Source organism: Salmo salar, chromosome ssa17 (assembly GCF_905237065.1).
Source record: "Salmo salar chromosome ssa17, Ssal_v3.1, whole genome shotgun sequence".
In the NCBI taxonomy this organism is placed as follows: domain Eukaryota; kingdom Metazoa; phylum Chordata; class Actinopteri; order Salmoniformes; family Salmonidae; genus Salmo; species Salmo salar.
Window position 1 is genome coordinate 52666164 of NC_059458.1, and position 14159 is coordinate 52680322.

General features: G+C 43.0%; 1 protein-coding gene across 1 annotated transcript in view; it reads left to right on the plus strand.

Annotated features, from left to right (window-relative positions):
• The window catches only part of LOC106576095 (forkhead box protein P2-like), a 109906-nt gene that overhangs the window by 41071 nt on the left and 54676 nt on the right, over positions 1-14159 (plus strand). Inside the window, 1 exon segment of the mRNA XM_045699701.1 lies at positions 6832-7018. Coding sequence (XP_045555657.1) covers positions 6842-7018 — 177 coding nt within the window. The 5' untranslated portion in view covers positions 6832-6841.

A 14159-nucleotide genomic window follows, 5' to 3' on the forward strand; every position in this document is an offset into this window, starting at 1 on the left:
TATGATTTCTCCCCCTAAAGCAATCTCATCTTCTCGTTCCGTTGTGAGTCACTTTGAAATTCCTTTATCTGAAAGAGAAACCCTTACCATTATACACAGGTTTTAGAAATAAATGCTCTTTATGGTGTTCCTTCAGTGCCAAAAAGGAAGCTTTTATTTTCGGAAGCGGCTAGGTCTGCTCTGGCTTGGCTATACTTAATCTCCACTAGTGTAGCTGTGTTGAACAGAACTTTACCAGTGGCTGTTCTCTCCCTGATCCTGGCTCACTGCTTAGGGCTCCGGGAGAGGTAGCAATAAACCACAGTAACTTCCTTGGGCTGCGAGGAGCGAGAGCTTTGCTTGCGAATTACACCTCAAGTACAAACAAGCATCTTGGTCATATTTAAGGGTTTATGTAAGCAACGAGCTGAGTGGTAACGTTCAAATGAAATAAAACTTGTTTTATTTCTTTTTTTAGATTGTTATTTCAACTCAGGGTTGGTGTTATCATGTTGTAAGTACCAGCTCAAAGCCAGTGTTTTTAAGTGGGTGATATCTGGCATTTTGATTTATTAAGCAATCTTAAGTGTTAAATATTTGAGCATAGCCAGGGCCCGGCACTTCTTTATTTTGAATGCGTTGTAACTTATGGCAATGATGAATTAATTTCACTGGAGCACAGAATTTGTGATTATTTTAAATGGTATCCATATCTTGACTTGATCTGAACTGAAGGAGCCAACAGACGGTGAAATGTAATTTTTGTATTATTTTTCCACTGAATGTAAGAATTCCAACTACCTGAACTGTGAACTGATAATGAATAGACTTCTTGGATCACAGAGTTAGTGGTCACGTTTTGGTTTCTGAAATAGTCATCAGGCTTCTTTAGACTGGAGTGCTGTTTCATATACAGTATCATGCAGGCACAGTGAGAATGGACCCGTGTTCCTGACTGTAGAAGGACACTGCAGAGTGGAATCCTGAACACTCAGGCTATTTGAATCCTGGGCAAATCTCAAATGACACCCTTTTCCCTATAGTGCACTACAAAGTCCACTACGAAGTAGTGCACTATATAGGGAACATGCACTATATAGCTGAACATGCAGCATATGTGACACCCTGCCACCTCAGTTCAATTTTGGGGCAGATAGAGACCTTTATGTGTCAAATAGGGGACAGTATAACACAGTACATCTAGATAGATGGCCAGTGTTGTGTGTTTGGTACATGATGAAGAGGTAGACATGTTAGTTAATGAGGAAACATTAGGGGCTGTTAGAGAAAGGTGTGTGTGTGTGTGTGTGTGTGTGTGTGTGTGTGTGTGTGTGTGTGTGTGTGTGTGTGTGTGTGTGTGTGTGTGTGTGTGTGTGTGTGTGTGTGTGTGTGTGTGTGTGTGTGTGTGTGTGTGTGTGCATGCGTCTGTGTGTGTGCATGGGTGTGTGTGTGTGAATTGTCTCTGTCCTCCCACATCAGTAGTCTCACTACAAATTCACCATCTCAGCCCTGAATGTGTTGTCAGGATTCTGTCTGGGATTCTTCACCTGATGGAAAAGACAGATTTGCACGGCGTAAGATTCATGAGCAAACATTTACTCAGCCGGAGAGGAATAGCAAGCAAGGTACCGTTACAGGGGGAATTAGACACAAAGAGAAGTTACTTTAAACATTTGCAAATAATGTGTCTCTCGCACTGTATCCGAAATGATTCTCTTTCTATCAGACCCCGTAATAGGGACGTTGAAGTCATCCGTGATCTTTGACCGCAGACAGATAAAATAAAGAGTTCCGTTTTCTCTCACTATCTCCCCTTAAACACTGTATGACTATTATCTTTCCCTCCCTAGCTGTACACCTATAGTATTACCAGTAAATTACGCTGGCAATACAGTCTGTGTCTGTGTAACTGATTCATATAATATGTGATCTGGCACTCCTCATTGGAAGATTATGGCTTGAGAAAATGGCGTCAAATAGCTGGTGTGTTAAAATGCAGGACACTACCAATTTAAGGGATGTCAAACACACAGACAAGGCAGACATCCCCGAGCCTTATTCACTCACTCATGCACTGTTCAACTCCTCCATAGCCCATAGACTCTGGATAGCGCTAGTCCAGTAAATATTGTTACTGAGGGTGGAGGGCTGGATGCTTCCGGCCCAGTTGTTTCTAGGACAAGCTGATCCCAGGGCGGACTGGTTGGTAGCCCCGAGGGGTGTAGAACATAGGGGAAGACCTGCGATGGACATACACACATGTAGGCCCAATGCACGCACGCACACACACACACACACACACACACACACACACACACACACACACACACACACACACACACACACACACATATACACACACACACGTAAGCGTGTCACACACACGACACACACACCAATACACACTTACCCTCTGGTGCCATGCATTGTCACTATCCATCTCTCTCAATGTGTACAGTGAGCCCTGACTCTCTGTCAGTCACCCAGTCACCGCTATAGTCAGATCCTCTCTCTGTGGTCTGCAGCCAGGGTGGATCTAATTGACATTCTAATTGGCAGATTTGAATGCTGCCTTTAGATGGCTAATTAATTTGTCTCACCGCTGTCATTAAGGTTAAAGCACCATCTGATCTCTCGGAATATGATTAGCATATATCTGCATTATCATTATCATCGGTTAGACACATGCACAGATTTTTGTGGAGGAGGCAGAAATTATACCGTTGTCATGATTAAGATGGATATTGTATTAATATTTTGCATTTCCTTGATTTAAATGACAATATGATTCTCCCTTGTTTCTCGTTTAAGCAACATTTGATAGGTGAGAGAGGTTTCTTTCTCTTAACCAAATTTCTCATTCCAATTCTTAAAAAATTAAAAATTACTAATAATTTTCAAGTAAATTACATATAGTAAATTGAACCTGTCTTGTGGGTTAATAAACATCTAATTGGTTTAATTTCAAAATCCCCAATTTTAAGTTGAGTTAGGTAATGCTTCTCATTGTATTAACATGTCATTAAAATATCCTTATTTTTCCCTCATATATCTTCAAGTTTTCCTCGCATCCATCGCCCTTCCCCAAAAAAATCTCCATTAGAATGTTCATAAAATCCTAGTAAAGGCAATCAGGCGGTGTTTCTCTGAATATTTTAAACATTGGGCATGTAAAATGTATGCCTAATTTGAATACTTATTAGTCGCCTGATCTCGGCTACTGCTTTGTGTTTCTTGGGCTGAGATTCATCACTGGTTTGGGTGTCACACATTATGCCAGTCTTACCCTCTCACTATGTTCTTCTCCTCTCTCTCTCTCTCTCTCTCTCTCTCTCTCTCTCTCTCTCTCTCTCTCTCTCTCTCTCTCTCTCTCTCTCTCTCTAAATTCAATTCAATTCAAGGGGCTTTATTGGCATGGGAAACATATGTTAACATTGCCAAAGCAAGTGAAGTAGATAATATACAAACATGAAATAAACAATAAAAATTAACAGTGAACATTACACTCACAGAAGTTCCGAAAGAATAAAGACATTACAAATGTCATAATACAGTGTTGTAACGATGTACAAATCTGATGTTTCAAATCTCTCTCTCTCTCTCTCTCTTTTCTTTCTTTCTCTCTCTCTCTTTCTTTTCTTTCTCTCTCTTTCTCTCTTTATTTTTCATGCTCTATTCTTCTCTCTCTCCCCCTCTCTGCCCCCCTCTCAGGCTCTCTCCTTTTCTGTCTCTCGCTGCCCCCCCCTCCCTCTCTCCCTCCCTCTGTCTCTCTCTCTCTCTCTCTCTCTCTCTCTCTCTCTCTCTCTCTCTCTCTCTCTCTCTCTCTCTCCCTCTCACCACTAAGGTTTTAACAGGGAGTGTTTGTTCATAAGCACGTCTTGTTCACTGCTTATTTACTGTGGCCGGAGCAGCTGTCACCCTGCTCTGTGTAACTCCTGCTCCTGTTTGTTCTGCCTGTATCCTGTTTATCCTGCACCCTGGACATCCTTTAAAGACTGTCTGCTGTTAGCTGGCTTTGTGGCTGGGTCTGCCCCTCATCACACAGTTACACAGCCTGGCCCAGTCATTCTAATGGCATGTACTGATGTGAGAATGCGGTTATGTTAGAAACATAATCTGTTTTGTTACCTGAACTGTGAATTGATAACAAATTGGCGTCAGAGTTGGTGGTCACGTTTGGTGTCTGAAATAGTTCTCAGGCTCTTGAAGACTAGAGTGCTGCTGTTTCATATACAGGGAGCTCCAAAAGTATTGGGACAGTGACACATTATTTTTTGTTTGGCTCTGTACTCCAGTAATTCGAATTTTAAATAATACAGTGACACACAAATATCATACCCCCAAGACATGCTTACCTCTCATCATTATTCACGATTCATTCAGGATTATCCGTAATCATGGTAGCATCCACATTAATGTAGAAGTGTTTAGAAACATATTCTATTCTTATTAACAATAAAAGTGACTCTAAAATGACACAATACATGATTTCATTTATATTAGGCACAAAATAATCTGAAACACAACCAAAACAAACAGCAAATGCATCCAACATGCTTGATGTAATCATTGTGTGTTAGGAATATGGGACCAACTTTCGACTACTTTAATACACATACAAGTGAATTTGTCCCAATGCTTTTGGTTCCCTAAAATTGTGGGACTATGTACAGAAAGTGCTGTAATTTCTAAACAGTTCACCCGATATGGATGAAAATACCCTCAAATGAAATCTGACAGTCTGCACTTTAACCGCATAGTCATTGTATCATTTCAAATCCAAAGTACTGGGAGTACAGAGCCAAAACAACAACAAAATTCACTGTCTCAATTCTTTTGGCGCTCATTGTATCATACACGGAGATGGAATCTGTGTTTTGACTCAAGAAAGAGACACTGCGGATTGGCATACAGTCTATGGGCAAATCTGAAATGACACCCCATCGTGTCACCTCAGTAGTCAGATTGGGGGCATTTTAACCTGTATGTGTCCTGTTATTGACAGTATTCCCACCAGATAGAGATGGCCAGTGTTGTGTGTTTTGCTACATGATGAAGAGGGAGACATGTTAGTTAATGAGGAAACATTAGGTGCTGTTAGAGTATCCCTACTAAGGTCAATGTGTAGTGTGTGTGTGTGTTTGTGTGTGTGTTTGTTTGTGTGTGTGCTTGTGCATGTTTGTGTCTGTGTATGTGTGTTCACTGTGCATGAGCACGTACGTTTGTGCACAGGCATGCATGTATATATGTGAGTGAGTGGGTGTGTTTAGCATTTCATTATCAGCATTATCTCTCAAAATCAGTCATGGTACAGGATGCTTTGAATCAAAACTTAGTATTAATTGCTCAGCCTATGCATGTGACACAATTGGTGTATTTGATCTTAGAAAGGGAGGAGGGCTGTACTGTACCACCACAGATATAAGAAGGGATATTATTTGAATATGAATAACCATACATAACGATTTGAAATATCATTATTGCATACAGACTATATTCATGTTATAGACATTATATTTTATTGAAGGGAAACTCAAATATGAATCCCCAAAAATGATACATTTGAATAATTAGGTACAACCTTAATGAATATGCTAATTATGGAGAGGCTGTCAAATAGAGAAGCCCCATCAGAGTGGTATTAGAGATGCAGAACACACCTCGAACAGTGTGTTGTGTTGGGTCAGTCAGTGTGATTCGACTTATTTTAGTTATTGTGAGGATTTCCACTGATCCTGGGCAGGACTCCTCATTGCTCCAACCAAGGTACAGAGCATTTATGCAGGGAAATGATTTTTTTTTTTTAAATGGATTACAGGAGAGGAGGTAATATGCATAATTTATGCTGTTTTTAGCACAATCATTAGTGATATTCGTGATATTTTTTTGCTTCTTTTCTCTTCTTCGTCTCAGCTTTTCATATCTAATAGAAGCTGGTGAAATTAGTTCAATACCTTACATTTATTTGCCCATGGACCAGTTTAATTGTGTCCCGTGGAGAACAGCAGTAAATGTTTTAAATGTCACCAAAATAAATGAATATTTGAGGTTTGATTAAAAAACAAAGAGATTTTTTTTTTGTTGCCAATATGTGACATATGAGCTTTTTCTCTATGGAAGCCTCGGAGGCACATTTTATTTAGACACAGCTAAGGAAGAGGAAGCCTATTACATCATTTATCACCGGGTGATACCATGTGATTTGGACCTCCCACCTCCTCCCCCTCCTGTCCCACATTTTAATTTTGCATGATTAGCTGTGCGTCATTAAGCAACTTTGTTCATGTGAGACTCGCACTAAAATCCTGACAGAATCAAGACGGGGAATAGTTTAGGAGGGTCTGTGTGTGCCTAGACAGGGTGAGGGGTATATCAAGGAGTGAGTGAGCATGTCAAAGAAATAAAGTGTGCTTGTGTGGTCATGTGTGTGTCTGACTGCGTGTGTATTTGTATGTATTTTTATACGTCCGTTAGAAAAAGTATTTCTGTATTTTTTTTAAATAATACATCATAAATCAAGTGTCCTATACACACATATTCCCAACATGGGCGTAGTGCAGCAGAGGCCCTATTTGTGCCTAAATTCTAGTGATTAAAACACTTACCACGTTTAGACTCTACCCTCCTTTACAACGAGACCAAGAGGACATGCATCTCTTTGTATTGCTTCATTTACACAATGAATGCATCATTCCTCCTGCATCACCCCCTCCCCCTCTTAAATGCTTTCATTTGCAGAGGTAATAATGGAAGCTTAAAAAAAAAATTAAAAAAAATGAGGGAGAAAAAAATGAAAAGAGAAGAAAAGGGTTGTAACAAGAGCCTTAACTGGTGCCTCTTAATCACTTCTAGGTTTTAAGTCATGATGCAGGAGTCGGCCACAGAGACAATAAGCAACAGTTCAATGAGTCAAAATGGAATGAGCAGCCTGAGCAGCCTATGCAGCCAATTAGATGCTGGCAGTAGAGATGGAAGATCAAGCGGTGACACGAGCAGCGAAGTAAGCACAGTCGAGCTGCTGCATCTCCAACAACAGCAGGTAAGTTGTGTTTCTCCTGCACATCACAATGCTCTAACTGCTAGCACAGGGCTTGTACTGATAGGACAGACACTACTTTTTTGGAGATGACACTGTGCATTTAGTATAGAAATAAAGTTGTGTTTTTATTTTATGGATTTATTCGTGTGTTTATGATTGTTTTTATTGATAGTTGTTTATTGTGTGGTTGGGCATTTATGTTTTTGATTTTGACATGTTGCTGTTGAGGACTACTTGTCTAGAGGTTGTGTAGTTGTTGCTGGTGTTTTAGTGTGTTTTTATTGATATTTGTGTGTGTGCTGTGTTGAGAGCACACTTCAGCTGAGGCTATTTGAGTGTGTGTGTGAGAGAGCGCCGGCTGGCGCTGCCGTTGTGTGCGCACGCCCTGTGTGTGGGTTTGAGAGCCGTGGCTCAGCTGTAGCCACCAGAGGGCCTCCTAACTCGGTCCTATAGCCGTCCACTCTACTCTGCCACAGCCCCTGGAGGCAAACCTTTGACCGGGACACACTTCTGCATGCTCTCTGTTCTGACTGCTGTCTCTCATCTGGCCTGTGGAATTAACAAAGAATTCATACATTTTTTGTGTAACTGTTTAGTGCGTTTTTATAACATTTTCTGTTGATGGTGTTTATTTTATTGATTGCTGTGGGATATTTAAACGTGACTGGGGCTGTTGTGTGGGAGCTGTGAGAGTCAGGCGCTGTTGGGGAGAGGAGTCAAGTGCTCGTGTCTTTTCATGGAGAATGATGGCTTTGACAGTTTGCCAAAAGAGCAGCAGTAGAGGTCGGGCTGTGCTTAGGGGGCCCCTCGCCGCGTGTTGCTTCTGTGTATGGAACCCTGCGAGTGTGTGTTTGTGTGTGTTGTCTACTTGTAACTGTGTTTATTTTGTTGCTTTGAGGATGTTTCTATATTTTTACATGTGTGAGTTTGTGTCTGTGTGTGTCCATGTTAGTGTGTGTGTACGCACATGCTGGTGGAGGCAGCTGAAGCCCTGTGGTTAAGTCGTGCCGGTGTGTGTGTGTGTGTGTGCGTGTCGGATGGATGGGGGTGCAGCCAGTGTAGCAGAATGAAGCATGTCCTGCAGTCCTCCCCCGGCCCTCCTACACCCCACCTAACCCCCCTGCCCCAGCCCTGCACCACCCCCGATGCTCCAGCTGGTGATTACAACAGCATCACGACACCATCGCCTCACCCCCTATTCATCATCACACTGCCTGTCTCTCTCCCTGCAGACGGCTGATTGGGGTCAGTTCTCTCCTTCTCTCATTATTCTTTTATGTTTTAACCTGTCCTACTGTGGAGGACTGCAGATACATACTCACTGTATATCTCACCATAGGCCTATATCGTACTATAGGGCCCTGTGTGCATCGGGCTGGAAATCTCTCTGCTCTCCTTCACTAGTCTCGGGAGTGTGTAGTCATAACAGTAGAAACAATAGTCATCTATTTTTTATTTTTTATTTCACTGCCATTTTAAATACTTACTAAGTAATATATTTTTTTTAGAATATTTTATTATTATATTAGAATTATGTATTATGTTATTATTTCACAAGGACCATTTTTTTTCGAACACTTAAATCGCTTAAATCTAAAACGCACACCTAAGGCAACGAGAACAGATCTTAGAACTTTAGTCAGAAACTAATTTACTGACAAAGGAAGTTGAAGCCGTAAAAGAGAGCCACGGAGGGAAAGAGCAACGTAAGCATAAAGTATCTAGTTAAGTCGTTGAGACGGACACATTGTGAAGGGGAAATGTGGAGGGATGTGACAATCTTCTCCTGTAAAGAGCAGCTTTATTTCTGTGGCGAGACAGACACATTGAAATGAGTGGTCCAGCTAACAGGTCTCCTGAGGCTTTTTAAACAGAGTCCCTGTGCTGTTAACTTCACACACTTCCTGTTCTGGGCTCTGGGCTCACATCACTCTCCCTCTGGTCTGGTCTGTCTGTATGGAGAGGATACCTCTACCTTGGTTAGCATTGGTTAGCATAAGCTTACAGTTGTTTATGAGTGGTTAGTGGATTGGTATAAAGGGTTGTGTGTGTGTGTGTGTGTGTGTGTGTGTGTGTGTGTGTGTGTGTGTGTGTGTGTGTGTGTGTGTGTGTGTGTGTGTGTGTGTGTGTGTGTGTGTGTGTGTGTGTGTTTTAACGGGATTTAGGTATGTGCTGATTTTTCTCCATACTCACAGCATGGATTGTGCTGTACTGTATGTACATGCGTATGCTTATCTAAGTGTATTCCAGCACTTTGAAGAGAGCCAGGGTTTAATTTTCTGACATACAGTATTTGGAATGACATTGAGTGTTCCAGTGGGCATAAAGGGAGCTGATAGAATCTCCCCTCTCTCATCATGGTGCTAGAGAGGATGGTTAATAAGCACTGATTAATTCTCCACTGTCCCTTTGGGTTCAGCTGTTCCACAGTCATCGCAACACACCACCTCCAGCTATAATTAGCAAGATGCCATTTTAGCGTTTTCTCTTTTTTGTGTTGCTTTCCTTGAAGGACGCACATCAGCATGTACACGAGAGCTTTTTAACTTTTTGGCCAAAAGAAGGGGAGAGAAAAAAAATGGGATTTACATGTGTACATTAAAAAAAAAAAGAATTATTCCCCGATCAAAAAACAAGATAGCCTTCAGATGATTTCCATGCTTACGTTTGCATTAATATGAAGGGATTAAAAACATTTCACTAAACAGGTTGATTGCTAAGGTCAAAGCCATTGCCACGTAGTAGGCCTTCCTGAATAATAAATACGTCCATGTCACAATTGAATTTCAAGCACACATTATGTCATCCTCTCATCACCATATTCCCAAGGTCTCCCCTAAATAGGCCTAATTTGATTTTAGATTGTAGATTAGATGTCCTGTGTATCTGATTGCAATTTGCCAGTTAGGCCCAGGTAGCCACACAGTCGTAAATGTTCCATACAGCCTAATTACTATGCAAAACCATGATGATAAAAGCACTCAGAAATGCTCTCATGTTTTTTTTCTTCCTTTAATTAAATCAATCTATAAGGCTGCGGTCGTACAAATGTATTAATATGTGATAAAAATGAGTATACATGGTGCTCTGCATCGATCTGCTGGATCCATACCATAATGTTCTTTAACGGAGCGGTTAGTTGATTACAGTGGCCTATAATCTATATGGCCCTTATCAGGAGAATGGATGACTGAATATTTATTTTATTCAGATGAACTGTCCTGTTATGTACGGAGGCCAGATCCATTCGTCTCAGCTCTTAGTCCCCTGGCTGTCCCATACCAGTTTATCTGTCACCAGTACCTGATGCTCTGCAAAAGGAAAGGATTCCAAACTTTCTCAATGGATTTAATGGCTTTATTTGAGCTATTTAAAGTTGTGCATTTCCATATTTGGGAAATGTTTATTTGGCCAATTGTAAAAAAAATAAATAAAATAAAATAAAACTCCCAAAACACAAAGCAACACAAGGTGTCTTTTCACATCTGTGTCTCCGTCTGCTGTTCCAGTGCCACTGTGTCTCCGTCTGCTGTTCCAGTGCCACTGTGGCTCCGTCTGCTGTTCCAGTGCCACTGTGGCTCCGTCTGCTGTTCCAGTGCCACTGTGGCTCCGTCTGCTGTTCCAGTGCCACTGTGGCTCCGTCTGCTGTTCCAGTGCCACTGTGGCTCCGTCTGCTGTTCCAGTGCCACTGTGTCTCCGTCTGCTGTTCCAGTGCCACTGTGGCTCCGTCTGCTGTTCCAGTGCCACTGTGGCTCCGTCTGCTGTTCCAGTGCCACTGTGGCTCCGTCTGCTGTTCCAGTGCCACTGTGTCTCCGTCTGCTGTTCCAGTGCCACTGTGGCTCCGTCTGCTGTTCCAGTGCCACTGTGGCTCCGTCTGCTGTTCCAGTGCCACTGTGGCTCCGTCTGCTGTTCCAGTGCCACTGTGGCTCCGTCTGCTGTTCCAGTGCCACTGTGGCTCCGTCTGCTGTTCCAGTGCCACTGTGGCTCCGTCTGCTGTTCCAGTGCCACTGTGGCTCCGTCTGCTGTTCCAGTGCCACTGTGGCTCCGTCTGCTGTTCCAGTGCTACTGTGTTTGTGAACAGGCAAATGTGTGTTATATACATTATGGGAACGTCAACACGTTCCTTACTGCGAACAGAGTTTAAACAGCCACTTAGTGTGTCTGGGCCTCGGCTTGTTGGTTTTCACAAGTAAACACTCTCCATCTACTGCTGCATTACTAATGACAGAGAGCTCCCCCATCAGCACCTAATAAACAGACCTCTCTCTCTCTCTCTGAGTGTGTGTGTGTGTGTGTGTGTGTGTGTGTGTGTGTGTGTGTGTGTGTGTGTGTGTGTGTGTGTGTGTGTGTGTGTGTGTGTGTGTGTGTGTGTGTGTGTGTGTATCAGGTGTGCAAGGGGCCACTGGGAGTTTTAATTACTGTCAGTCAGGAGGATGCAGGCTCAAGACGCTTGTACACAACAGCTTGCCAGGGCTTCTGTTGTCCTCACAATCCATATTCTGGGTCTTTGCCTATAGGGAAAATGGTGGAGGTGGAGGTGGCAGTGCTACATTAAAAAGTCACTGTGACGTGATGCTGAATCTATCTGCTCCATCCTAGCTCATCAGGACAAACAAAAATAAGAATTCTCCCCCCTCAGATGCAAATCTGGGCATTGCCCTTGAGCATAACTGAGAGGCCTAATCACCCTGTTTCTCTCCCCTTTGGAGCCCGGTGAGGGAGGTGACTCTCATTTGCACTATTACACAAAGAACCTCATTAGGTTTATCTTTACAGGCCAAGACTGGCCCGACTCGAGTGTGTAAATAACACACCTCACCACCAGCCTACTATAGACTACACTATGCTTTCAGTCAGGTTATGATAAAGGCTTTCTTCTTGAAATATGAACCGTTTGAAAGAGAAGGCTACTGTATGTAGTCATCGTTCTAAATGGAGATAAGAGTGTCGGTTTGAAAGGCGGAAAGTTGACAGGGACCCACAGTTTATGTCTTACGTCTTTCTTTTTTTTCTCTCCATCACAGTTTCCACAGTCAAAGGATGGCCTGTGTCTTCCTGCTCCATGCCCCACTTATTTATAGTGGGTATAGCTATACATTTAATTTCTAACATTTCACTACTATCTCCCAGACGGTCTCTGAAGTACTGCACATACAGCCTGACATATAGGTTCGTCCGTCTCCCCTCTATGTCGATGACACTCAAGATATAGGATGTGAATGACAGACAGGACGACGTTGCTGCTGTTTGCTCCCCTCCCCAGACAAAACAGGAGTATTATTCTGTTATCTTTCTAGTCACCCCTCGCTTCTTCTTCTTTTTTTGTCCATCTGTGTTTAAGACACGTTACATGTGGCTTCGTGGAATTTACAGTGTGGCTCCCGCAGTAACTCCATTTCACGTCCCGGTCTCCTGAGACCCACGGAAATGTCAAGCTGCAAGGCTTTGAAAGAGAGACGAGGAAGATAGAGAGAGAAATGGGGATGGTGGAGCGGAGGAGAGAGAGAGAGAGAGAGAAAGGGAGAGGAGAGAAATCTGCTGGAAACAAACACTTATGAGCATTTTATGCTTGAGCAGCTGGGTGCAATTGTGAGGGGAGTGGTGTGTGAGCGGTGCGCATGTGAGTGCTGTGCGGGTTGAGATGCATCACAGGTGGAACACAGCAGGCTAGGGGGAGGGGGAGGAGAGTGTGTCCACCATGTCACCAACGGTATCGCTGCCCACACACACACACACACACACCTCATGACGAGCTGCCACTCTCTCAGAGAACATGTGGTGATGAGGTCCAAAAAATAGTTAACATTATATTTCTGAAGGTGCCATATTATTATGGGATGTGATGGTACTTAGCATTAGCAAGATCAGAGTTAGTGTAGGCTACATCCAATGTAGTAGTAGTACAGCATTCATCTCACTCCATAGTGCTAGAGTGCTGCTAGGACTGCTGTGGGTTAGAGCCAGTGATTAGAGTCAGGGTTAACCTCGCTTTATAAATAAGACCCAGCCAGCCAGTGCAGGTCAGGATCAATGGCCACTTCACAACTCATTTCCTTTTATGCCTCCTAAACCGCCCTGCTCCGCTCCCTACGACCGGGAAATAAATAGTGCTCGATCCATAGTCCTGGATCCGTAAGCCCCCGGCTATTGCTACAGCTCAATGCCCAACAATCATTTATTTGCAGATGGCTTTTTTTCTTCTCTCTAAGAATGCATCTCAGATTGTTCACCCCTTCACAATAATTGTATTGAAACAGGCATTCTGTCATTGTTTGTTGCCACTCCCCTGTCATTGACTAACAATAGACTAGCAGGTCGTTAATACGGCGAGGTGGAGGGGCCAGTCACTGAAGGTGCTTACATTATGCCTGGGTTCGTGATGTAGAGTTTGCTGGGGGGAAGGAGGGGAAAAAAACGTCCTTAAAGATGCAGTTGTAGAGACGAATACATTGCTGCTTGCCTTACACAAGCGATTCCCCAAAGCAAGTGGCTTAGACGTTTGATAGCCTGCGACACCGCTATCCATTTAACAGAGCTTAGAAATAACACATATGCATATGTCCTACGTCTTAAGCTGACAACCAAGAGGCAGGATTTGCTAGAAGGCAGCTTTGGAGCGTTGTGAATTTAACAAGCATGTCTAGTATTACAGTTTCTCTCCGCTTTAGCCATGAATAGTCACAAATCAGCGTCCAAAACGCCTGCCTTGCAGTTGTTGTTTTTCCTTCCCTCCTGAAACAAATATTAAAATCTGATTAAATGGGATGACTAGAAGTAGGCAGCTCCAGTGTCCGCGGTCCTTAGTCCTTTTCTTAACCCCAACTGTTTCCACTGTCCATGGACCAAACACCAGATGTCAGCTAGCATTCTCTGCTTTTTATGCACGAACACTATCAGGTGTTCTGACTCCAAACAGAATATTCCTCCTGAATATGTGAATGGTTTATTCCCCCCTGAAAGCTGTGGCTGTAAGCCTTCTAGGGAAGAGATGCTCATCCTCCACCCACAGCCTCCCGGCTAACATTGTATGTATATGTAGTAGGGGCCTTTTTCCTCTCTCAGCCGGCTGCTCTTCTCCTCTTCAGGCCTTTCTAACAAACCCAGTAAATAAGCCCGGGCCTCACCTCGCCAAATACACAAG